General features: G+C 39.9%; 1 protein-coding gene across 2 annotated transcripts; it reads right to left on the reverse strand.

The window, feature by feature from the left end:
* Positions 1 to 1,751: 1,751 nt before the first annotated feature.
* On the reverse strand, positions 1,752 to 23,695 carry SAMD7 (sterile alpha motif domain containing 7). Of its 2 annotated transcripts, XM_085588030.1 has the most exons (9): positions 22,388 to 23,695; positions 15,113 to 15,244; positions 14,289 to 14,415; positions 14,023 to 14,159; positions 12,924 to 13,002; positions 9,869 to 10,548; positions 9,089 to 9,210; positions 8,703 to 8,813; positions 1,752 to 8,059 (listed from the first exon to the last, which is right to left on the reverse strand). In XM_085588030.1, exons 2-9 carry the CDS (start codon positions 15,213 to 15,215, stop codon positions 7,787 to 7,789), a joined length of 1,632 nt encoding a protein of 543 aa, XP_085444156.1. In that variant the 5' UTR covers positions 15,216 to 15,244; positions 22,388 to 23,695; the 3' UTR covers positions 1,752 to 7,786. The 2 variants fall into 2 exon arrangements, with proteins under 2 accessions (XP_085444156.1, XP_021403914.3); XM_021548239.3 differs by having other exon boundaries at positions 15,113 to 23,695.
* Positions 23,696 to 24,085: the final 390 nt, after the last annotated feature.

The raw sequence follows: 24,085 nt of genomic DNA on the forward strand, positions 1-24,085 counted from the left end.
GCGCATCCAGGTGAGCTTGAAATGTCTCTGCAGAGGCTGACTCCACAAACTGCCTGAACAGCCTGTTCGAGTGCTCTGCCACCTTCGATGTGAAGAAGTTAACCCTCATGTTGAGGTGGTCTTGTGTTTTACTTTACGGCCATTGCTCCTTGTCCTGTCACAGAGCACCACTGAGAGCCCCTCAGCCCCTCTCCCTCCTCAGCCCCTGACCTTGCTCCAGCTCTGGCTATAAAAGTCTGTTTAGATTTTGATACACTGAAATAGGATGTAAGGCCTTAAAGATGCTCAGTGCAAGGTGTTTGTTAACTGGTACTTAATTAAACAAACTCATTACTTGGATCCCATATACTTACAGAATTAGATTCAGAAAGCAACCTATATAAAGAAGAAGGGCCTTTTGCCAGAGGTTGTCCCACATACTTGTGCTGTGAGGTCACTGGAGTTAGCAAAGCGCATAATCATTTATCCTGGCTCTGTGTTTCCAAACCACACCCTGGCACTTTTGGATGGAAAAGAATGTGCAGTGCTGCATTGTCTTGTCCAGTCCCCTCAAATCTTGTTGCCCCTTTCTCTTCCTATGATTTGGAACTCTCAGACTGTAAACTGGGCAACTAAGAACCTAAAAATGCTTCCAGAAGCATATTTGCCCCTCAGTTTCAGTGCCAGGTTTTGTGCTCTTTCTGGTACGACATCTTTTTCTGTTGAATGTTTTCCTTTTGCTGTTGCTGGGCAGAAAATCTATACAAGTTACAAATTAAGCTGACTGACTGCAGAGTAAGTGAACTAGAAAAGTGTAATTCAAAAGATGAACTTCTAGGTAGAGGGAATTGAAGTTTTTATGGTTACAATAAAACAATGCCTTGTAAAAAGCAGGCAGACTGCATTTATTAAAAAATACATGCTTTAAGTTGGCAATAATTTTAACAGTGATTTCATGTACTTGACTTACAGTAACATAAAAGCACTCTGACATGGAGGCTTTCTTGCAGAAGAAGTTTCAGCCATCTGTAACTTACAGATGCTAATAATACATGATGGCTGCAGTAAGGGCTTTGGCAATGGTGCAGCTCTGACCCCTCTGCTCTCCCTGCACAGGCACAAGCTGAGCCTCAGCTGTGAAACTCTCCCTGTCTATGGGAGATGCACTCTGGCCTCCTCCTGAAGAGTAAAATCACCTGATGGGTCATCATCCCTCATTCTTCTACTCTTGGGCTCTTTTAAGGTCTTAGGTCTTACCCCTCTATGCCTTCTGTCTCTTTGAATCTATTGCTGATTCACAAACCCACTTTTAATGCTCAGCTCTTCATTTTGCAGGGTTTTTTTTGGCATGGTAAGTTATCTGCAGTACATCAAGCTACTTGCTGCCAGAAAAGCACCTTGGATATCTGGTTAATGTATTTTTTTTTTTTTTTTTTTTTTTTTTTTTTACTTTCTACAGAAATTTTAATTAATCTTTGTGAAACACTAAATTGCAGAAGCTCTTCCTGGGACAGCTGGGCATGGAGCAGCACAGGGAACAAACCCATCACTTCAAGCAGATCTCTAAGGAAGGACTGAGGGATGGAAAATGGGCAAGGGAATGTGTAAGGCTGTGGATGGTGAATTCCTACTACTCTGGAGCACAAGCAGATCATGACTGAGTCACACATGGAACAGGTTTATTCTCAGTCATCAGAACGGCAGAGCAGGAGAGAAGCAAGTGGCTGAATTCCAAAAAAGCCATGGTGTGGAAGTGAAGGTTCAAACAGCTGTGGGGCAGGCTGCAAAAAGAAACATTGCAGAACCAGGCAGTGAAGACACAGCCCATAAAAGGCCAACTGCCATTGTGATTATTGTAGGTTCGGAATTACTGTTGAGAAGGATGTTGCATACAAGTGGAGTGGTTTCCTCTTTCAACTGAAGCCAAACCAACAGCATTTCATCAACTTCTTTTCCCTCTTCTTTACCCCAGCTGTGTGATCTAATACAGCAATATGGATGCTGGAAGCTTGGCTCAAAAAACAGCTGGATACATGAATGGAATGAAAATTCTTGATGAGCTACCATTAAATATAGACATCACCTCTGCTTGTCTGGGAGATAGGACCCTGGAAATAAAGGAATTATCCTGAATGCATTATTGCTTTGTTCCTGTGCTCTGATTTAGGTATTTTCTCTTGGCCTCCAGGGCACGGCACTGAGTTAGGTGGTGTTTTACTCTTTGTGGTACATATTTTCTTATACTGTTATATTCACTTATTTTTGTCATTTTATTTGCCTTTGTGTTATGTTTGATTGCTTTGGGTTCAATTATCCTGGATCCAGAAGATGATGTGGGGTTACCACAGCTACAGCTACACCAGAAACACAAGGCCACGTGCTGGCAATGGAATTACTGGCAAGCATATCTCTAATTACCTGGGGAGTTACAGGGCAAAACAGTCAAAGTCAAAGCAAGTGTCAGGTCTGATCAAACCAACTTGCAAGAATCTTCTCCTCTGGACACACAGATAATCCTTCTGGATCTGTAAGGAGCCATTTCCTCAATTATCTACAGATGGTAGCATGCTGCAGGCTCTGGAGTGACCTCCCTTTTCATCCAGTCAGCTTCAACACTGAATGGGCTCAGAATATAAAGAATATGGGCCTTGTACTGCACAGCATCACATACTGTCAAGAAAGGTTCAGATAAAATCCACCCACAAATACATGAGTCATAACTCAGAAACATATTCCAATGTAGACATATCTTGAGTCACTTCCATCTCAAAAGCTTATAAATATTTAGTTAGCCACTTAGCTTTTAATTTAGCAGAAAAACAAAGGTTTATTAGACAAATCTCCATAATTATCTTTCACTAAGAAAGTTCTTAAATACTTCCACTCTTGCCAGTTCCTTTTCATTTCTATACAACCCAGAATTATTAGGTACAAATAACTGTCAAAAATCCTATTTTAACTAAAACTAATTTCTGTGATTCTTCTGTAATTATTTGCATTTATTTATAATACCAGCTTTGTTCATTGTAAGAATATAATTTCATCTGAGCAGTAACTGGTGAGTAACTGGATACATCTCTCCTGATATGGCTTGGCACATCAGCTCTTTCTAAAGGCCACTGTCAATCAGACCATTCTGGAGTCAGTGAGGACACATAAATTAAAAATACATCAATACATTTTCTGGAAGAACCAGCTGAGGTTTTAGGGGAAAGTCTGTATAAAAAAGGCTTGCTTGTATCTCTGTTTTTGCCAGTGGCAGGAGGAGAGGATAAGAATTATAATATTTAAGGTATAGCATTAAAAAACCCTACCTGTCGTTGTTTTATAAAATCATAAATTTGTTGTTATGATTACAAGTGTTTGAATTAAAAATATTTTTTATGTAAGGATGCAAGTCTTCAGTTTACATCTCTCCATTTAACAGGTTGAACTAGAAGCCAGGGAGTGCTTTACAGACCATCTCCCACTGCAGAGAGTTCAGGGACTGCTGGAGTCCCAAGAATCTCAGCTGCACAGTGCTCCTCCAGCAAAGCTGTTGGAACCATGGAACAGAAAGATAATCAGCAAAGATTGGCTGATGTGCCAATGCTACAACAAAGAACCAGGTTGGTTTGGTGCTTTCTTTTTTTTTTTCCATGGTCAGTGGTGCTTTTTCTGTTTTGCCATTTAGGTTGATTGACCTGTATGTCAGTAATTCACACACACAGATGCTATATGTGTTTTAAAGTTTGATAAATCAAAATGTCTAATCAAGATTTTGCTGTGCTATAGGGAAAAATACTGCATCATTCTCCATACAACATAGAAAATAGGTTCTTCTTTACTCTGGGCTGAATTAAAGATTTGCATCCTTACCCACAGGGAAATTAGTGGTTCAAGAAGAGCATGGGGATAGTAGCAGAACTAATGTCTGTCTGGAAAAAAAAACAGACTTGGGTAAACTTGGGAATGGGACAAAGGAAAGCATAAGGGCCAAATCAACAGAGTAGTTCTTGTGGCCTCAGTACAGGTGATAGGAGGAGCAAAGCCTTCCCAAAGAAAGAAGGAGCCTGGCAATTGCAACAACCCCCCAAAGCCTGAACAAATAAGAAAGGAGAGGTGAGCTTTTCTCTCAATATAGCATATATTATTATACTGAAATTGCCATAGCAATAAAGCTACAGCTATTTATTATAGCATGAAGAGCTAATCAGAACCAACCATCAGAGACAGCTGAACCCTGATGAACACAGGGGTTTGGAACTGAATGGTCTTTAACATCCCTTTCAACTCAAGCCATTCTGTAATTCTGTGAACACTCAGCCTCATAAAGTAGACTTGTTATTTTCCAGTAAATAATAAAGGGCTTAGGTAGAACATTAGCATGGCAAGGTACCAAAACAAGAGCTGTATCTAGTTTTGGATGATTTCCTGTAAAGTTTCTGATGTTGAAGGTGACTCAAAACACTGCACAACCAATCAACATTATATGAGGGTAACTGGAAAGTTGAAAATCTGACAAATTTCTAGAGAGTTTAAAAACTAGAGGTGATTTAAAAAAACAGAGTGGGTTATTTTTCCTGTCTCACTCAAAGGATAATTTAACATTCTGAAAACCGTTCTGTGGCAGAGCCACTATTGTATAAAGTCTTAGAATATAAAGTTTTATAAAGTAGCTGATGGCATGGGTATGGGTCAGTTTGAAATATCATCACCTTGTGAACCAATGTGCTTGTTCTTTTGTTTGTGTGCTGGATTAAAGTGACTGCCTGACTTGTACCTGGTGAGAATTCTGCATGACTTTTGTAATATTATAGAATTTTTTAGAGATTCTTCACCTGGGAAACTGTTCAGAGAATTATCTATTTAGTTCCATGTGAGTTTGTATTCCACATCATCATCATCTGCAACCTGCATGAGACCAGAAACCCAGGTTGTTGTAGGAAAGACAAGCCATTTCTTCCTCTTCAGGACTTCCTAAATCTGTTATTTATGATACAGAACCATTTTGCCATATGTTTGTTATACCTTTTTATTAATCTTTTCTTTAACATTGGCACTATTAAAAAAGTTTAAAATGGAAGTTTCCCTATGAGCCCACACATTTACTGTAGATACAGACAAAACCAGGAACTTCTACAACACCTAGTAAAAAACATTGTTTTTTGTTTCTTCATTAACTGCATCACTGCTATAGACTAATACAGCAATAGATGTTAAATGAAACATTTCTAATGATGCAACATGTATTAAAACACATCATCTGCATCCCACTGTGATTTTAGTTGCATTGCAGAAAAAATGAATGCAATAATAGCACAGGCACCAGAAAGTTATTAGGAGACAAGAGTTCTGCCACCTTTCTTAGGTACTTAGGTACTAGGTGGTTGATACCTGAACCCCCTTGCAGCTGGAATAAACAATAAATGTCCAAAAAGAACATGAGAATCAGTAAGGCCTCGAGGTTTACATATAGACACAATTCCTGAAAACACATCAACCTCTGGAAATATTGGTCTGTCTACTGATTCTGTGTACTTTTTAATTATTTTTACCTTTTATTTTCATTTTCCCAGAAATGTTTGTAGGAGAGGAAACATTCATTACCAGTGGTATTTCCTCCATTAGAAATAGAAACTATTATGTCTGTTTAGGTAAATCCCTTTCCTTCCTGTTTCGCTTCACAGCTGTTTACTGTTCAGGGCTTATTGCATTTTGGCTGCTGCAGCACATCTCCCCCAGTACAGGAAGCTATGAAGTAATTCCCTTTGTCATTTTGGGCAGTTGTCTGTCAAATCATGACAGCAGTATATGCAAAGGATCGTCTCTTTGGTGTTTTTTGTTTGGTTTTTTGTTTGGTTTTTTAATTGCAGAAGTAATGCAAGACTGCAAACTTTGCATCCCAACTTGCTCAACTTTTGGCATTGTTCATGTCTGACCCGCTTACAAAAATAATCACACTCTTCAGAACCACATTTCAATCCTTCCTCCCTGGCATATGAGACTTGAAGTCAAGCTTTTCTGCTGTTACTTTAGAAAAACAAGTAAAGTTTCTTCCTATTGTCACCCTTAACATGCCCCCAGTACTTCAGGTGTGCTGTGTTTCCCTTCGGAGGGACAGCAGGTGACCGAGTGGCTTTGCAGCGACATCTCCTGGCCTGACTCCCCTGAACAGTGTCAGAGATTCCTCTGCCAGGGTGGAGAAGGTCTCATGTGGATTGAGTCGAGTATTTCACACAGGGAGGAGGTAGGTTACCATTAGAAAACCAAGTCATTAACTCTGTTCAATCAGATACGTGACACTGTCAACATGATTGTCAATTGTATAAAAGATAAGTTAGAAATCGGTTTTTTTATGCTGAAAAGAATATAGATATGTGCCACTTTTCCAAAGGCTGCAAAGTTTGGACAGTATGGTAAGATGGACACCCAAGGTTGCTGTTGCAAATATCTAATCACACATTATCTAGTGCACAAATATAACAAAAACATAAAACAATTTATCTCTGGCTAAAGTAAAAAAATAGAATATGGAAATACTTCCTCTCCCCATGTTTAGCCACTCACCATCTAAACAGCTTCATACCTCTTGGGGTTTCAGTACTTGAGACCACAAAACTGAACTAAGGGGAGAGAATCTAAAGTAGCAACATACAGCAGGTCCGCAATTTATCAAGCTTCAATTTCAGAACTAGATTTTGTCAAAGGTATTTGTATATCCTCTGGAGTAAAGAAGAGTTCTTGAAGGAGGAGAGTGGAAGTTACTGACTTCCAAAGTCTGCATAGAAAACCAGTGTAGGACCAAACCCCCAAAAAGGGAGCAAGGAAAATCACACAGGAATCACAATAAATGCTGGGGATTTGTCCTTAGCTAAAAGCTCTATTTCATGTCTTTGTTTGCTGTGAGATAATGACTCATCAGTAGCAGAAGTGAGGGGAAACCATATTTTTCCAGAGAAAACGGAGCTCTCGGGCTAAACTGATGGCCTCTTCCAGTGAAGAACGCTGAATGTGCTGCTGAGGGAAGGGCTTTCTATGGCTTGGCCTGGTGAGCTGATGGGAAGGGTGTTCTGGCAGAGGCTGGCAGGAACCAGGTGGCTTTCCTGCAGGGAATGTCACTGTCCCAGTGACTGGCCTTAGTGGCAGAGGCTGGTGACTCATCTCATTTTCGTGACTCTTGCAGTCACGAAAAGCAAATTCCAGCCCTGGTGATAAGAATGCCTTGGGATAATTAAAATTGATGCCACACACGGTATTTTCATGTTCAATCTGTGTCTCTTTACAAACTGTATACCCTTGCCAGGCACTTAGAAGGGTTTAGTTCTGGAATAGCAATGAATTAACTCAAATCACTGAGTCTGGGGTATATTTCTCTATATTCTGTAGGCAGTTCCATACTGTCCCAATGAATTCCATATGAATGTTCTGTATAAATTCTGTTCAACAGAAGCAGAAGTCAGCTATTTTTGGAAGCTGTGCCCTTTCCATATAGTTTCTCAGCTGCTCACTGGAACACACTGTATGACATACAGTGCACACTGAGTATCTGGCAGCTTTCAGTGATCACTCTGGACTGCAATGAAAATTAAATTTACCTGTTAACTCTATTGGTATTCTTTTCAATGAATTGCACTTGAAAGTAATTGAACTAACCTGTAGCTGCATTTCTGAATGTCTTTCAGGTATAACACTTCCTCACGCTGCATTGGCAATTTATTTCCTTCAGGCCTAGCCTTACAATGGTTTCAGACTGTAGCTTCTTCTCAAACACTTTGTAACTAGGGGTTCCTGGATTATTAAAAACACGCTATTTCCTGGATTTAGCTCAACTTTTCTGGAAAGCAATCATCTGGAAGTCAGCCTGGGATCCAGCTGTGTCACATGGATTTTCCCTGCTTTCTGAAACCATCTGTTCCACTGCCTGGGAGGTTTCTGGGTCCTGGGAGCAGGGACTGTCCAGGGTGTCACCGCTGCTGTTGCAGTGCAGAGGGGAGGCCATGTCAGAGGGCTGCTCTGAGGGTTTCCCTGGAGCAGGAGGCAGGGGCACGGGCAGAGGGACATTCATCATGTAGAACACATTGCCCAGACGTCGGGACACCTTCAAAGACAAAGGCAAAATTGCAGTAATTACTTCTTGCTGTTAAAGCCATTAAACATCAAACGTGACGCTGGTGCAGCACCACCAGGGACATCCCAGGCATCTCAAAGGATTATCAAATTCTCGTAAAAAAATATATTCAGTTTTCACTCTCATATTTTTCTAGGCCCAGGTTGTAGAAGGAGCTTGTCAATACCCAACTTAGGACTGTTGGGCCTGACAGCACCCAGGGACAGAGGGAAGGCAAACTGCCAGTCAGGAGTGGGGCAGGTGGTTGGAAATAGAGAAGATTGAGAGAGTACAAGGGGTTAAAGAAAAGGAAAAGAACCAGCGACAACAGAAACACAGAGAGAGTTGATATTAGTGGATGAAATTAAGGGCAGAAAACTGTAGAGAGGGACAATCTGTTCCTGAAAAATGTATGGTCATATTCCTTACTGTCTCCCTGTATGCCATGGTAACATACAGGGAGGCAAATGAAAACTTTGCTGGAGTAATTTATTTTCTCCCATATTCTCCCATATTCTCCCACCTTACCAGTGGAAACGAAAGTGCTTTAGTTTGGAAAAATTCCCTTCTGACATTTTCTGACACTTTTGTGTCTCTGTGACTCACCATCTTGTCATACATTTAATGATCATACCTGAGAGCGAATTTTTAATGCTGGTCCAAGTTTTAATCCCATTGTATCCAGGAGATGTTCCTCTGTTAGCAGTGGAAGGGTTTCTCCATCAATAGCATGGTCTTTAAATATCTGATGAAGTGATAAAACACATCATAGTGTGCTAAAATAGACTTTGGTTGTTATTTTTCATACTTAACCCTGAGGCATAAACAAAGGCATAAAAAGAAGAAATAATAATTTGACTGGTTTATCTTTGTATTTCTCTCCTAACTGCACAAAGAAAACTACTATTGTACTTGTAATTTTGGGACAATCCACTACCCTCCCACATTTACATTTGCTGGCTGACATTTAAATCTACATGGTCCTAAAGACCTGAAAATGTGATGAATGTTTATGATCACCTGGGCATAATCTGAGCAGCCTGGGAGGTTGACAATGAAGTTGTGCACATCATCAACTGTCCACTTGCGAATGTCTTCAACAGAAGAAATGTCTTCTCCATTCAGGATCAGGCCATGAGCTCCTTTGAGGAGGAAACACAGATGTTATCTTGGTAGAATTTTTCTGGCAAAACAGGAGGAAATGATTGCTATCATGAGAATTTTTACACCTTTTCAGAACCAAATACATTAAGAGCAGGTTGTAGTCACTTGCAGATAGAGGAGTCCTAGACAAAATCACCAGGTAATGAGCAGAACCTGGTTCTGAAGGGTTTTTTTTGGTGGCTTCTTTTGTTTCCTGTTGGCACTGTACCTACCAGTCACTACACATACAAATCATGCTGCAGGAGCAGGACTTCCTCTAATGAGTGCATTATCCAGTGCTTTTTCTACTTTAGACTTTACTGTTATTTTAATTTGACTAATATTTCAGTAGAACAGATCCAAGCCTTTGCTAGTCCATACTGCCTACTGTGAGTTAGGACATATAGGAAAGTTGTGGGCTGAAGAGAGAGGCTAACTCACAACTTCATTCAGCAATTTTGTTTATTTTAGTTTAAACTCCTTTTTAAAACAAGAACTGAATACAGATATTACTCTTTGCAGCATAAGAATTCTACTTTTAGTTGTAATGACTCTACCATACCAAAAATTCACTTAAACAGAGGGAAGAATTGAGAGACCAAAACAATAAACCCAGATTATATCAACATACCACTCCAATCTGGAGATCTGACAAACCTGAAGGTAGCAATGGGTTGTTGGGCACTGGAAATCCATATGGTAACGCTGAGAATGGGATTGCAGAAGGGTACAGGTACTTGTCATCAAAAGCAGCACAGGAACTGTTGGCTTCCTTCCCGTTTGTGTTGCTGCAGCTGGTGGTTTCAGTAGGAATTTCATGAGTAGCACAGTTTTTTCTCAAGCCTTGTTCAAACTCTTTGCAGTTCTTGGCAACTACTGCTGGCTCAGTCCGGTTTTTGCTCTGCTCGTGTTTGTTTGGCGTCTCCACCTCTACTTCCTTCTTGTCTTCTTTCTCATCATCCACTGCAGCTGAGGCAGAGTCGGTGGATTTGTCATCTGCCTGGCTCTTCGTGCCGTTGGCGCTGCCCTCGGCAGTTTTGTGATTTCCAGCTCTTCTCCCTGGGCGGCGCCCCCTCTCCCTTTGCAGGGTGCTGACTGGTGGGTATGGGCTGCTTGCCATGAGCACGGTATTGCCATGGATCTCATCCAGGGTGGTACGATGGACGTACAGGTCGTTGGCAAGGTGCCCTTCAGGGAGTCTGTGCCTGCCACGGAAAGCAATGGGACTCGCTGGCATCCCGTGGTAAAGGAAAGGGGCTTCCAGGCCCAGGAGTCCTTTCCGATGGGCTTTCTCCATTTCCTTTTGCTGAAAAATAGCACTCATCTCCATTTCCATTCTAAGGGACACACAGAGCATGAGCAGTTAGGGCAGCTTGGTTCCTTCATCACCTTTTATTTTTTTTTTTTTTTCAGCAGCAGAATAAAACTCGGATTAATGAATAGGCAAGAGCACTGCTTGTTTTGTCTCTCCCTTGCATTGCTGTGTGTGAGAGGGTACAAACTGCAGATGGAATGGCAAACCTGGCTGTATGTAATGTGCTCTCAGATACAGAGAGTAAGCTAAAAGAAAGGCAAAACTTATCTTCCATATGATGGCTCTGGAAAATACTTCAGACAAAAAGGTGTTATTTGCATATTGGCAATCCAGACATGAGGATTATATTCACATTTGGAAAGTAGTCTCCAGAATCATAAAGGTTGAAGACTAAAGAGAATGATTTATCTATAGTATCACTCAGAAATTTGTACCAAAATCTGCAAAATTCCAGTGATATTGTAAATTATAAAGAGCAAGAATGATATTATCTATGGAATCTGTGCATCTATTCAGAGTAAGCTAATGCTAAGTCTCTTGAGTAACCCTCCACAGTGCCTGGCACCTGAGCATGATTCTGAGGGTGTGAAAGGGTGAGATTCTGGTAGGAAGTGTTCAACTGATCTCCTTCCTTCTGGATGAATGCTCCAGAGTCTGTGCCAGCTTCCTGCTCCTGTCATAGTGGATGGGAGGGCTTGTCAGTGGGATACAAGATAATACAAGTATTTGTATTGTATTTGTAATAGTAGTATTTGTCTCTGCTGTACCAACCTTTACATCAGCTTTCTCTGGAGCCATGCCAGTGATCAAACAGAAAGGTAGAGCTCCTAAAGGAGCTTTGAGGAGCTTGCAGTGGGATTTCTGCATCTTTGGAAAAGAGCCTGTGAAGTAAAGCACTTTAAAGTGCATCAAGATAGCTTTCTTAACACTACAATGATTATAACAGGTCACAGAGAGTCTGATCTTCAGGAGAGTGTAAAATTTTCAGGAGAACAGTTTGGGCAAAAACCATGTATACAGATTTTTGGTATGAGGAGGAATTATTTGATCACACCATTCAGGGGCTTTTTCTCTGCCTTCTTTTAATCTTTGAAACAACCTCCAACTTGCTGATTTTCTGCTTTCAGAGATACAAAGGAAGTGTTTTGTCTGTGTACTGTGTCCTTGTATGCTTTGCCTGATTGTCATTACTCCCACCCAGCTCTTGAGGTGGCAATAAAGAGCAGAAAGCATTACATTCCTCCTCCTCCACCTGAGATAGTCTGTTCCTGTCAGGACCAGCAAACAGAGCTTTGGGATGAGGCAGAGTCCCTTGGAGAACAAGGATTTGAATCCAGGTGCTCAGCAGCACAGCAGCAGCAAGGGCAGGAGATTGTCAATACCTGATTTCTGGAACAGCTGAAAGGAGCAAGTGCAGCCCTAAAGGTGATCTGTGCTGCAGAAAGCTGTGTGAACAGGGTGGAAATTGTCAGGGTGGCAAAAAAGTGGGGTAAAAGGTTTTTAAGGTGTAGGTGAGCTGTTTCATGTTGGAGTTTTGTTGTTTGGTGGGCTGAGGGAAGAGCCTGAACAGGTAGCACCAGCTCTGATGTGGCTGTGCATGTATGAGATGGCCATGTTTGCTGCTAATTTTTCTACTACTTGTTTTTCTCAGGGTTTTTGCCATGTGGCAAGAGCTATAGGCAATGCATTGCTGATGCAAATCTTGTGCTTGGAGGAGTTCAGTAATTAAGCTTTGCATACTTAAGAGCTCAAAACACTTCCCTCATAACTATTTTCCAATGAATGTATGGAACTTGGCTGCTCTTTGCTCTTAGTCTCATTGTGTGAGGGACACTCCCACTGAGTAGTGCAGCCAGTCCAGGAGTGGTTGAGGTTAGAGTTCCTCTGTGGAAATGGTGTGGCCATGAGGAAGGGCACTGGTGGTCTCTTGACCAGCTACTGACTACACTGAGACTGGTACAAATAACTGGACTTTCTACATTACTCTGCTATTCCAACTCTTTGGTCAAACTAGGAAAGCTGCCCACCCTGGTAGGGTGGAGACACAGCTGCTCATCCCAAGGGCCCTGCTACAGGCCTAAAGTATTGTGTGTGATAGCACACAGCTGCAAAGTTTGAATTTGTTTCTGAACTTTTGTAACTTCAGGGTGTTTGGATTCACAGTTCAAGGGCTGTGGCTCTAACTTGTTCTTTTCCTTAACCAAGCTAAGGAGTTTGTTTATTTTTGTTACATCATTTTAAGAAAAAAAGGCAAAATAGGGCAAGCAGAAAGGAGGTTCAAGCCTTAACTGATACTAAAGGGCCCTCTGCATCTTTGGGTGACTTGTAAAACAATCATGGTCACTTTGCTGCTTTAATCCTGGCATGCACCTCAGAACAAAGCTTGCTATTGATTACCTGGCAATATTTTGCTTTTGAACCAGTTCTTGTCTTCTGGCCACAGCTTCCATGGATTCTGGTTGCAAAAAACTGTATCCTTAGAGGGAAGGAGAATAAAAAAAAATCTTTAAAATTCACTGGTTTCCTCATGCAAATGCACAGCCCCCAAAGCAATGCAGAGACACTTTAAAAAGCTTTGTAAGTCTTCAACTGTGGGCTTCTCGAAGAAGGTGATAGGATTTCAAGTTAAATCCTATTTATTGTCATTGTTCTGGTGGCAATATGTAGAAAGAACATAAAGTCCTTCATCAGGTGTTTTCAGGATCAGATCTGTAGTTAGGAATACCTGCCATTAGCCACAAAGGGTGGTTTTATTTGGTGACGTATGCCTTTGAAGTACAAATAACTGCTCAGAAAATAATAGCCCACAGTTGAGCAGAGCAAACCTGCTCCTTCAAGACTGCTTTCAGCAGAGGCTGTGTTATTTTAAATTACATTTCCTCTTGAGATCCATGTTAAGGCTGGGAAAGCAGCTGAAATCAGAAATTTTTCTTGGTGTATTGATGTGACATTGAAAATACATTCACTCATCTCAAAGAAAAACTCATAAGTTCACTTTGTATAAAGTAATATGTAAATTTTTGTGCAGCATGACATGAATGCCATAGTTGTGATATCCAGCCTTTCCCTTGGATCTGTGCCCTCTAATTTTGAGTCTTTATTAAAGAGGACTTGTATTTGCCCTACATGAATTAAGTGGCATGTGGTATTATCATTAGAACATATGATCTGTATAAAGCAGCCAATACTTATATAAGAGCAAGAGTAAAATGTGGTGTAAAAGTGTTGATGAGGAGCTATTTTTTCAGCTGTAGCCTTTTGTTTGTGAAAATTCATGGAAAATACAAAAAGAAAAGGAGGGAATAAAAACATGCAAAAGACTGAGAACTGTATTGAACAAAGGATAAGATGGACCTAAACTGGCACAGGATGCCTCCTTTTAGTGAGACTGTTTTTCTAAATAAAATAAACAAAACTTTTATTGACACTACCAATAAATCTATGGAAAACTAGCAGCATTATCCCACTTTTCAGGACGCAGAGGGTGCTTTGTTACCTGGGCCTGGGTAGACACGGTTGGACAACAGGTTTGGCATGTTGGGATGCTGTGGGACCGTGGGTGCCAGGTGGGATGCCATGTGGATTTGTCTGGGGTCAGCTGAGGCCATCATTTCAGTTGAAGGAAGCAGATCTCTGAGAGGAAAACATTCAGATATGCAAAGGATTTTGTTTAGTTAAGAATAACCAAAGGTCTTTACAACTTCAGGGGCAGCACACACAGAGATTAACTGCAGCGCTGGCACAGAAATTGCTGCCCGGTACCTGTCCACCAGTCGCGGCTCAAACTGGGCGGGGATCGCCTGCATCCTCTGCTGGCCCGGCCCCATCAGCTGCGGGTTTACTGCCATCAGCTGGTCCCTCATCAGCATCTCCTGCCGCTGCCGCAGCTCTGCAAGGCACACACAGTTCTGCACTCAAGATAAGTTAGGAAGTGATTCTGACTGTGGTATAACCTTACCAGAAAAAAAATCTTTTGTTTTGTTTCCTCTAGTGCAATTCACACTTTTTTTTTTTTTTTTTTTTAATAGCAGCAACTGAAAACATGTTTTCACTGACACCTGAACTACATCGTTTAAATAATGTAGATTTATTCAATCAAACTGCAGTAAAAATAAATAGGATGTGCTCAGTCAAGTGTATCAAAGGACAAATTACAATGAATAATAATTTACATAATACTGTGAAACAGAAGATAGCCATGAATGTTAAGTTCTTTGCTTGAGAGGGTTTGCATTTCTAATACAGGTTCATTTTGAGAAAAATCATACTACGTGGAACCTGCACTGTAAAAAGCCCACAATGCTGAACCAGAACATCATCATATCCAGCTATGGCTTTTGTTCTGACTTCTTGTGTGCCATTCACTTTCTTTCAGATGCTTAGCATCTCTAAATCAAATACTGAATTCCATGAGCCCTCTGTGTTAATTTTTAATTACCTTAAACAAAGTATTTTTTCAGTTACTCCTAGGATAAATTTGAAATAACCTTTTTAAAGACATCAAACCTACTGCTGGCTGTTTCTTGTAGGTTGTAGATGCCAGCAGTGCTGTAACCACATGTTCAGTGGGGTTCCTTACTGCTCACCTCCTGCTGCCATGCTGCCAGCCAGCCGGTACAGGTGCTTTTCCTCCAGTGATCCCTGCTCCCCCAGGATGGACATCTTCCTCATGTGCTCCCGGGGAGTCATGCTGCAGGGAGACAGCAACAACTCTGCTGCTGTAAAGAAATGAAGCAGCAGCACCAAAGAGAGGAATAAGACATTCAGCAATGAGAAACAGAGAAGATTATGCAGGTTGTTTTCCAGCTAAGCAGGTCACAGCTGGACCCTTCCGTGATCTTGGGTTGTAATGTTTTCCATGTAGAAACTTCCAGCTTTCAGGACAATGCAAATATTGCCCTTGCTTACACTGAGTTGTTGGATCCTACAATGCGAGGAAAATCAGGGTGCTGGAAAATAACACCTGATCAAAAGGAGGTAATTAAGCCCAAGCCTTTGCCTTCAGCCCTGGTGTGTCTGAGAGCAGTGATGTCCTCATACTTAGAAAGGCAGGTGTCTTTTATTTAATTTCAGAATTGTAATGGTTTGGAGCCCTGTCTACTGTAAACTAAGTGAAGCAGATGGAAAGAAATTGTAGAAATTATCTGTTCCAAATTACATCAGTCCCATAAGGTTTCTAAATTGAAGTAAAAAAGGTAAAAGAATGTGTTTTGTAGTGATGAAAACAGTGATATAACCACTAAGACTCAGATTAATGATAAATTATTAAATGTAATTAAAATATACATAATTAATAATTGTAAAGGAAGCAAGGCCTCTAACCCAGAGCCTGGATATTAAAAAGCTATCCTGTATGGAATGCTTTGAGTTGAGGAGTTGGCAAAGGGAGCAGACTGGCTCTGAAGGCTGCGTCAGGAGCATCTGTAAATTCATGTCACACTAGACTTGCACAGCAAATGATTAGAATTTAAAAATAATTTAAAATTATTTTTTAAAATAAGGAGTTGGATTTCCATCCCCATTTAGCTCTGATGAAATGGATTCTGTCTGTCTTCTGAAAGAAGGAAGATGTAATGCTGAAGTGTTCTCATCCTGCTGATAGAGAGTTACAGCTCCAGGAGTTCAGCCAGCATTTGGTATAGGTAACAGTGAGGGAAATGCAAAGACAGGAACACTGTTCCTTATCCAAAAATGAGATTAGAGGAAAGTCCTCTTTTGTTACCCAAGCCATTTATAAATTAGATTTATTATTATTATTTCTTTTATTGCCTTTAACCTATTGATGAGTTTAAAATAATTTAAATGATAGATATCAATCTAATTCACGTGCCTAAGGAACTTACCATTTCTTTGATAAGAGGGAAATATTTGGTCTCAAAATGAGTTTACCAAAAGGGTAAACATGTGAGTAATTTCAGCCATTTATACTGAAACTAGAGGCTGAATTTAGACCATACCACTGGTGTTTCCTTAAATAACAAGTGCTTTACATTTGTAAGAGTAGATGTTGGGTTCTGTGTTGGCCAAGATTTGGGTCTTCATGGCAACAGACAAGTCTGTCAAATCCCAGACCAGCACCACGGCCTTTGTTCTTGACATTTGTATCTGAACATGTTTCCATTTGCCTTTTTTTTTAGGATACTTTAGACTTAAAGTGATTTAGGATGCTGGGTGCCTCATGAAGAGCATTTGAGCTGCCAAAGTGCTTCTGAGCTGCTAAAGCACTTTAAAGCTCAGTACTAAAGCGATTTAGTGCTGGACTAAACTTTTCAACAGCTCAAAAAATAGGTGGTAACTGGGATGATGGTATTTGCCATACCATATTGTTCAGTAAGCCATTTAGGTGTTTTTATTTCTTGGATAGAGACTCTGTATTGAGCACTCTGCAAAACAAACTGAAATGTTAAACTTCATGCTGCCCTTCTTACAGCCTGGCCTTTGGCCTTTATCTGGCTCTTTTTTTCCTGGAGAAACCTGGTCTGCCTGAAGATGTCAGTGCTTATTGCAGGGGCCTTGGACTAGATGGCTTTAAAGGTCCCTTCCATTCCAAACTGTTCTGTGACCCTGTGAAGGTGCAAAGAAACCATCTGAGGTTCAGAGAGCATAATGGAAAAAAGACCCAGGAGGTTTCAACCCCTTTTTATTCTAGTAGATCAGGGAAAAAATAAAATTAATAGCGAATTTTAATACTGACATGTTTGTGTCTCAGATGACTGACACATTGTGCTGCTTTTGCATTTTAGGAACTGCTAGAATGTGTCAGTCTCCTGTTTAAATCAAAGTTGTGAATGTGCTTTTTTTTTCTGGAGAAATGTCCCTGTGTGGGAAAAAGGCACACAAGTAAAAGACACTTTCTTCATCAGGCCTTCCTAGAACTTCTACACTTCCCCCTAAAATCACACCGGTGACTAAAATTATATGATGCAACTTCAAATTGTAGAATCATGGAAAACCTGGTGGGAAGAGAGCCATCTGTTCTGGCTCAAATCCCTCCTGTGGGTCCCATGTACCCTGCCTGTTCTGACAGGCATCCATTCAAAAGCAAGCAGCAGTAAGCGGTTAGAAACCAGTAGCACCAGTATCACTGGTGTTCTCTGGGTCGTCTGTTGTTCCCAAAATAAGTCTGGATTTTGTGTTGGATGTGAAGGCTGTTGACAGGCAGTCTCACACTGCTTCCTTTAGGAGATGAAGCAGAAACTATGTAAGAACTTTCTTTAAAACTTTTATTTAAATATGAAGTTTTCGTTTAAATGTTGGCATTTTCCCAGAATGTAGGGTATTGATTACAGCAGCATCCACAGCAAAGTGATCCATATTTACTGATATTATCCACCAGATGACCAAGATTCACAGACCACCATTTCAGACAATGTGCATCAGATAAAGAACTTATCCTTGCAAAGGTAGACAATGTGGTCTTTTGGTTTCACGTGGAAAAGATATAGTGGATATATTCCATGTATCATATAATAATATGATTTAAAAGTTCTTTGGTATCTTTTTCCACTAAAGCTGTAGCTTACTGTTTCCACTGACCCAGTTTTTGAATCACCATAAGGCCAAAAGGAAGGTTTGATTCCTTAGTGAGGTTTTTCACTGGAGTTGCTTCATTAAATAATTCTGGTTTTTTTATTAATTGCCAATCAATCCTATCTAACTTATCTTGAATTTCTTCTCAGATGCATAAAAATAACTGTGGTATTTGTGATATAAAGTTGAGATGTTATTTCCACAAGAATTCTCATCTCTTTCTGCAAGTTGAATGGCAAAATATTCATAAGGTTCAAACTTACTTTAAAGGACATGTTTTGTATGTGTTATCTGTACTAAATTACTTATTTATTTCCCTGAATTTCTTGTTAGCCAAGTATTGAAATGATCAAATGGGATAAATAGCTTAATAACCTAATATAAAGATTTGTATGTAACTCTGTGTCAGGAGGAAGTACTGAACCTAACTAATCCATGTTATTCCATTTGGAAAAAACCACTTTTTCAGTTACTTAGCTGGGGTTCTGACTTGCAGGTTAAATTTAGGGTAGTTTAGGTTCATACTATTTTCATAACAACTCACATATTAGAAACCACACCAGCTGAGGAGGATCTGTGAGGGAACAGGGAAAGTACACTTCTGATACATTTATTAGCTGGGATTTGAGAGGAGCTCAAAATCTGGCATCAGGGTTCATATAAATTCATACACACCAGCTGTCCAGTGTTAGATTCATATATGGCTCTGCTCTGATCCTATTGCACAAATCCTGGCTGTACAGCACATTACAGGGATGAAGACAACTTAATCTCTGCCTTTAGAGTCTTACCCTTAGCAAACCCTTCTTGGCAGCAGGCAGAACCACTCACCCAGGACTAATTCTGTCTCAATTTATTAGATGAGAAGTGGCAAGACACGAACTTCATGAACCAGAAGCATTTTCAAATCTAGTCATGCAACAGTTTCAAAATGTCTATAGCAGTCTATGTGTTGATGTTATCAATTACTTTGACAAAACATGGTTTAGTCATATATAATATAGATTGGTTGGAAGACTTGTTTTTTTAGTTAAATGCACTGAGATCTCATTTACAAATACTGCTTTTATTTACATCAAACACATGGAATTAACATTCTTTAAAGTCCATGTTTAGTGAACTACAGCAGTGTCTCCACAGACTGGAAGAAGCTGAGCATTGTTTAAAATGCTCAGGTAAATCAGTCAAACACACAATATGAACATGTATTCATGCTTATGAGGGAAACATATGAATGAAGATGTACATAATCTCATTTGCATTTCCATTGGCTTCCCTTTTAGAAAAAGCTCATCTGACTGCTTGAGAAATCAGGTACTGTTTTAAAAAATAAATATTCTAATATTATTAATAGTCTTAATGTTATTAGTTACTGGATCAAGAGTTCTTGCTCTGAATCTATGCTGAGGGTCATGAAACTAGAGTTTGTAATTGTTCCAGAATCCACAATCAGCAAAATAACAACTTTTGGAAAGGAAAAAACAGTTATGTTAGCATTATGTCATACAGGAGCATGAAATTGGAGTAAGGTGCAATTGGAGAGACTGTGGGGCTAAATTCTAATCCCAGATATGTGGGCACAGACTACTCAGAGACTGAGATTAGAGTGTAATCCTAAAACTGGATTGAGAACGATACATTCCCTAAAGAAAGGAAAATAACTCTATTTATACTATGTGTTCAGCCAGCAGAGTTTACGTTGCATGCCTTCACACTGACTGGGAGACACGGACCTGCCTGTTCTTGAGCCAGCTGATTGCTAAAATTGTGAACAGCAAGTCACTCTGTTTTCTAAACACGCTGTTCTCAACCAGTAGTCAAGGCTTAGTGCTGGCAAACTCAATCCTTCAGGAACTAAGGTGGGTTCATTACAAAAGCTCATCTTGTTCCCCTTGGAATGGCTGCAGGCGAGGGGAGACTGTGCTCCTAAGGCAGCACTCAGGCTGAGGCATGGGCTAAACCCAGAGGTGGAGAAGCACAAACACACAGCAAAAGCCTGCAAAGCCTACGAGGGGACAGGGACAGAGGAAAAGGAGCTGAATTCCTGCTCTTTGGTGTGGCACTGGAGGCACAGAGATCCAGGTGGGAACTGCTCCGGGCGCTTCTCCCTCTCAGCTCGGCGCTGTGGCCACGGGACTGGTCTCTGCACAGGCACAGGGCTGAGATTTGTGTTTGTGACAGCACCCAAAGGCTCCTCTGGGATCACTCTGAGGGATTTAACAACTTCTGTTAAAAAACTAAGTACAATACCTAGGCAAGAACTAATGGAAATAGCAGAGAAAATGTATGTATGCACTCAGAACACTGTGCACCCACCCTGGATCCTGGCAAACTGGCACAGGGAGATGTTTACAAGGAATGGGTCTTCCTATTACATCAGTTATATACACAGAGATAAAAGCATGATGTCATTTGTTTTCCTTGTGGATTTATTTCATAATTAGGGATGACACTTGAAACATTATCCTCTTTCTTAGACTCTTTCAGAAGCCTAGAGATTGCAAAATATGGAAAAAGCGGGGTCAGTTAAAAGGAAACTAAATTCTGTGGTTTTTACTTTTTGATAATTATTACTTTTAAAGCATTAAAAATAAATGTGCTGATTTTTTATTTTATTTTTGAATACTGGAAATGGAAACCATGGGACACAATTTTTTCACATTGCTGCAGGGCCAAGTTGGTATTTCCAAATGAAATGCAGTTGAATTTTAGTGGGATTTGTGTCTCACTTTTACATGAAATGTCAGCGCAAATGACAACTCTCTCAGTGCCAAAAGTAACCAGGTAGTGGAAAGAGGAATGAGTTTTAGTTAGACTATTTAAAACTATTTTAATTTAGCAATTCTTTAACTTAACTGGCTAACTAAGAGTTTGAATCTAGAAAATTTGTACTGAATCATTTGTACCTGCCCTTTTCAGTTATGATATTAAATACTGCAGCAGTATCCCTTGACTTTTCCAAAATCCTACATTTGATGGGTCTTCCACCACTAGAGTAAATCAAGATGATGTGTGTTTCTATCACTAATCATTTCAGGTCAAGTTTCTTTATTAAAAAGCCAAATACATCACATCTTAAAAAATATTTGCAGGTATGTTAGAATATATATATGTCACAGATGTCAGATACTAAGCCCACTATTATTATCCAAATTCATGTATGAAGTCACAGGTTTTAATACAAACTTCATCCCCTTGTGAGATTAGCATGTAAGATTGCACACCTGACCCTGTGAACAGGCTCAGAAATCAGCATCTCAAGCAGATTGAACACCTTCACCTCCAGTTTGAAGGATCAGACCATGAGAGAATTACTTGAGTCAGGATTGCCTCCCTCCCTTACTCTTTCCATATTGTGCTGCACTGTGGAAGTCTGGAAATTCACATGTTCTCTAACTAAAGAACTTGAATTTTCCACTCCAGAGACAATGCAATAGTGCCCCAGCCTTTCTCAGTCTACAGCTAATTCTACCCATGTAGTTAGATAATAACAAAATGTAAGGCCTTAATTACCTTAAAATATTTTTTTTAAATTTATCCCATTGTGTACATTGGTGTTCCACAAAGCTGCCAGCAGTGGGGTTTGTTGTGATGTCTACACACATATAGCCAAAATTTTCACTGGGTAAATCTAATGTAGGTACATCAGACTAAAGCAGCCAAATATATCCTGTGAAGATGGCCTTGATTAATTCTGATTGCACGCTGATTTGGAAAATCCACCGCTCCAGGAAAAGACTATAAAATATTGAGATTTTTCTGTTTTACATTAAAAGATAAATTAGCACAAAGATTAAGATAAATATATTTATAACCACTTTGCTTTTAAGATTATTTTGTTATGCATAGACAAGGCAGGGAAACATTTGTACATACATAATAAGGAATGCAATCTGAATCCAAAGTCTTCTAGAAAAATACTGAGTATGCAACGACAAGCCTTCCCAAAGTAAAATCCTCTGTCTTTGAAACAGATCTTAAAATATTTCTAAAATGATCCAGTTATGTCGTAATAAATACAGTATTTGCACCTGAATATGCAGAATTATTTACCCATAAGAATACCTACAGCATATTGCTGAGAAATCAGAACTGATTTAATCACATAATTTACTTCTTCTATACCACCCTGCCTATTCCTAACTTTACTCAAATGCTGCTCTTAAATAAAGTCGCCACAAACAAATTTGCTTTGATCTGCTCCATTTCTGCTGTGAGACAAGCCTTTCCTATTTAATCTGAAAAATCATGCACCTTTTGGTATTATTTAACAGGTGTTTCATCACCACTGACATTAAAAACCCAGCACTTTTTATTTCATTTATACTTACGTCTATCGTGCAGACCTTAGTTTTGGGTACAATGAAGCCACCATGAACATTCAAGGGTGTCCCCTCTCTGTGAGCCTTCCTTCCAGGCTGCCTCACTAATGTGTTTGGCAGCTTTTAAAACACATCAAGATTAACATGTCAAAAACTGCCTTAACTAACGCTGACTTTACTTTAAATACAAACTGAACTTGTCTTGATTAGCTCTCATCCGTGCTCCTAAGCCCTCCCCACTCTGACATCACAAGCTCTTCTCCAATACCATCCCCTAACCAGGCTGTAAAAACATAATTACATGAAGAGCACTACACTGAGCTGATAAACCTATTTCACATTTAACCTGCTAAGCCGTTGTTAGCTTTTAAGATGCTTGATGCATTCACTTAAAATCTTCCCGTTCCAACAAGAAATACAAGACAAGGTTTGGAATTGCTTGGCTCTCCCCTGTTGTGTTACCTATTTTTACTGGTTTTTAGAAAGGGTGAGCTTCTGACTTGGCGAGGAGTTATCCCAGAAGTGTGATACCCCAGAGCTGTGTATCTGATGGGATTGGGGGGAGCTGCAAGGTGGAAATCCTGTTAAGCATATTGTGAGGCTAACACAGGGATCAGTTGGTTATACTGCTCAAGCCGGCAATTTACTCTTTAATTCTCACTGGCCAGGAGTTGGCTCTCAGAACCACTGCCTGGAAATGGCAGGTTTGGAAATGGCAGGGAGTGCTTAGTTTCTTCCAATATCTACTTCCATTGATGAGATGTTTGTTAAACCCTAATCACCTGCCTAAAATTCATCAGATGCTCGCTGCAACAAGAAAATATTGCCCCTTGTTCTCTCTAAAACACTAACACAGTGCCTGAACCTGGGACAAATGGGCTCATTCCTATTGAAAATCACCCTCAGGGAAGTGTTATCATTAGCAAAGGGGTGTAATTCTGCTCTACCTCTGCACAACCTCACAGAAAACAAATTCTTTTTTATAACACAAAATATATTGGTTTTAATGTGGGATTATTTAAATTTTTTGAAGTGACTGTGACTCTAAATATTTTTGTTTTAAATCCCATTGTGTCTATTTTGTTGCTGCCTGGACTTTCTTTATACAGAAGAAAATCACACCCATAAATTTTGCTTTAAAAATCCACTACTGGGTTTTAAAAAAGAATTTTATGTCTTCCTTTAAAAAAACTAAATTATTAGAGACCAGTTAAAATAAACTGAGAATAGTTTTCATGTAGTTGTCCAAATCTTTGCATGTGCAGGCAGACAAGGAAGCAAAGGAACATTCTAGGTTTAAAGATAATTTTCACCTTGTGTTCAGTCCACTCAATTTGTAGCTGCCTGTGACTTGAAATGCAATGAGTAGATAATCTTGAAAAATGTTTATTTACTGGAACTTTTTCAAGATTTTCTGGGTGAGGCTCTGAATTGAATGCTGTGTATGATGTGGGGTTGGCCAAATAAATAAAAGTAAAAACTTGCATCAGCATCCATTTTTCATCAGATGTTTTAGTCTATATGAGTCACATTTCAGAAAAACCACAAAAAAGTTCATTATCAGAAAAAATTCTACCTTCTTCCCGAGGTAGAAACAAACCCAGCAATATAATAAGGTCATATATTTATTTTTTCATGTTTTACCTAATGAGGGAAGTTTGGAGAGAGACACTGCTTCACAAGATCTCTGGCACGTAGCCCTTGGAT

Source organism: Lonchura striata, chromosome 9 (genome assembly GCF_050655825.1).
Source record: "Lonchura striata isolate lonStrDom1 chromosome 9, ASM5065582v1, whole genome shotgun sequence".
NCBI lineage: Eukaryota > Metazoa > Chordata > Aves > Passeriformes > Estrildidae > Lonchura > Lonchura striata.

Bases quoted from the DNA above. Each gene is read 5' to 3' on its own strand.
- SAMD7 (XM_085588030.1), bottom strand. From the start codon at position 15,215: ATGACTCCCCGGGAGCACATGAGGAAGATGTCCATCCTGGGGGAGCAG. The intron at 8,814-9,088 runs GTGATCATAAAC...TCACTTCATCAG, and splicing joins GCTGCTCAGATTATGCCCAG to ATATTTAAAGACCATGCTAT. The intron at 8,060-8,702 runs GTATGATCATTA...TTGTCTTTGAAG, and splicing joins CATTAAAAATTCGCTCTCAG to GTGTCCCGACGTCTGGGCAA.